The sequence below is a fragment of the Gekko japonicus genome, unplaced genomic scaffold (assembly GCF_001447785.1).
Source record: "Gekko japonicus isolate JY-2015 unplaced genomic scaffold, Gekko_japonicus_V1.1 scaffold5263, whole genome shotgun sequence".
NCBI classification, from domain to species: domain Eukaryota; kingdom Metazoa; phylum Chordata; class Lepidosauria; order Squamata; family Gekkonidae; genus Gekko; species Gekko japonicus.
In genome coordinates this window covers 22,167-24,122 of record NW_015177180.1, presented here as the reverse complement: position 1 = coordinate 24,122, position 1,956 = coordinate 22,167, and the positions used below count along the sequence as shown (strand labels likewise).

Genomic DNA, 1,956 nt, shown 5'->3' with positions numbered 1-1,956 from the left:
CAAGACCTTGTGGGCGCTCCATGAAATTGCTCAGCAATGGCAAACCACCTCTGCTTCTCATTTGCCTTGAAAGCCCCTTGCTGGGTGGCCTTACATTGGAAGCTAAGCAGCCTCAGTACTTGGATGGGAGACCAACAAGGAAGGCTCTGCAGAGGAAGGCCGTGGCAAACTGCCTCTGCTTTTCACTTGCCTTGAAAGCCCCTTCCGGGGGTGGCCATAAGCTGGAAGCTAAGCAGGGCCTGTACTTGAATGGGAGACCACCAAGGAAAGCTCTGCAGAGGAAGGCCATGGCAAACCACCTCTGCTGCTCACTTGCCTTGAAAGCCCCTTCCTGGGGTGGCCATATGTTGGAAGCTAAGCAGGCTCAGTATTTGGATGGGAGACCACCAAGGAAGACTCTGCAGAGGAAGCTGATGGCAAAGCACTTCTGCTTCTCACTCACCTTGAAAGCCCCTTGCTGGGGGGTCGTGGTTGTGACCTGACAGCACTTGATGGTACCCTTTAAATCCATCCTTTCTCTCCAGTCACCATTCAGCACCAAAGGGGGCGGATGGACGAAGGAACAAGCATACAGATCGGCTTTCCCTCCCCACCTTTTGGGCTCCCACCATCCTTCTGGGCACTTTCCAAAAATCTGTCCCCTTTTCTTAAACAGTCCCTGTGGCTCTTTTGTTCTCCTCCAATGAAAACAACTAGCTGGGTCGGTGGACTCACCACGGATGAAGAGAGCCAGCAAGAGGCACAGCTGCAGAACCGAAGAGCTCATCCTTCCCGGCTTGGAGAGGGACCCCTGATGCGACCGCTCACTCATGCAGTGAACACCCACCGGAGACACGCTCTTCTATATGTGCCATGCTCATTTGCAAGCACTTGTGTACCCAGCCAATGGCTTTGCCAAGGCTTAGACCAGGGTTGTCGACCTCATTTGTGACGAGGGCCATATTTGACATAAATGAGACCTTATTGGGCCAGGCCACGTGAGTCATAAAATATAATGCCAGGTAGCGGAGATATAAACTTTATAAAGGACACACAAACACAAAGGTGGGTTTTTTTTAACTTAAAATAAAAACATGCTTAAAAATATAAGCACTCTTGCAATATTTTGTTTATTTAACAGTGTCTGGTAACTGACACCTCTCGCTCTGAATTGTTGCATCAAAATGTCTGTGCTGTTGCAATCCTGAGTATGCTGCTCAGGCGTGTATCTGTAAGCTGCAAACCGATGATGATGCAGCAGCAGCAGAACTGGAAGAAGAAGCAGAAGACAGCCAGGTCCACTGTGGGCCTGATAGAAGCCCTCTGTGGGCCTGATCCAGCCCCCGGGCCACATGTTTGACACCCCTGGCTTAGACAGTCTGCCTCGGCTATTGGTTGGCGGCAAACGTCTAAAGAATGATGGGAAATGAATACTAGTCGGGTATGGCCACACAGGGCGCTTAGCCACAGAGCAATGCCACAGAGTCCACCTTCTAAAGCATCAATTTTCTCCAGTGGAACTGATCTCTGTAGTCTGGAGATGAGCTGTGATTCCGGGGGATCCCCAGGTCCCACCTGGAGGCTGGCATCCCTACAGACTCACTCCCACGGGTGCCAAGACTTGCTGCCTCCTTTCATCTGGGCATCTCAGCTGCTGTTGCCCCACGCTTTGGCTTGAATAGGGAAGAGAACAACCTAGATAGAGCAGGATGCACTTTAAAAAAGCCCTTCGTGATGTGAAGGAGTGTAGCCCACGGCTCTTGATGTTAGGATGGCTGAAGGAAAACCACAGCCGACTCGACAAAAGCCATCAGGGCTGGTTTTCCGTTTAATCTTAGTTATTCAGTTAATATTTTTTTAATGTTGCCTTTCTACCCAACGCAGGTCCTTCAAGGCAGCAAACCGACGAAAACGTCCAAAATCGGCTTTAAAAAAACACGTGTGTAAAACAATTAAATGGAGCCGCGGTGGCTCAAG

At 50.3% G+C, this 1,956-nt stretch overlaps 1 gene segment (V, D, J or C); it reads right to left on the bottom strand.

The window, feature by feature from the left end:
- LOC107124865 overlaps positions 1-766 on the bottom strand; it is a 4,234-nt gene extending 3,468 nt beyond the window's left edge. The window contains 1 exon segment of the V gene segment in view: positions 715-766. Coding sequence covers positions 715-766 — 52 coding nt within the window.
- Positions 767-1,956: the final 1,190 nt, after the last annotated feature.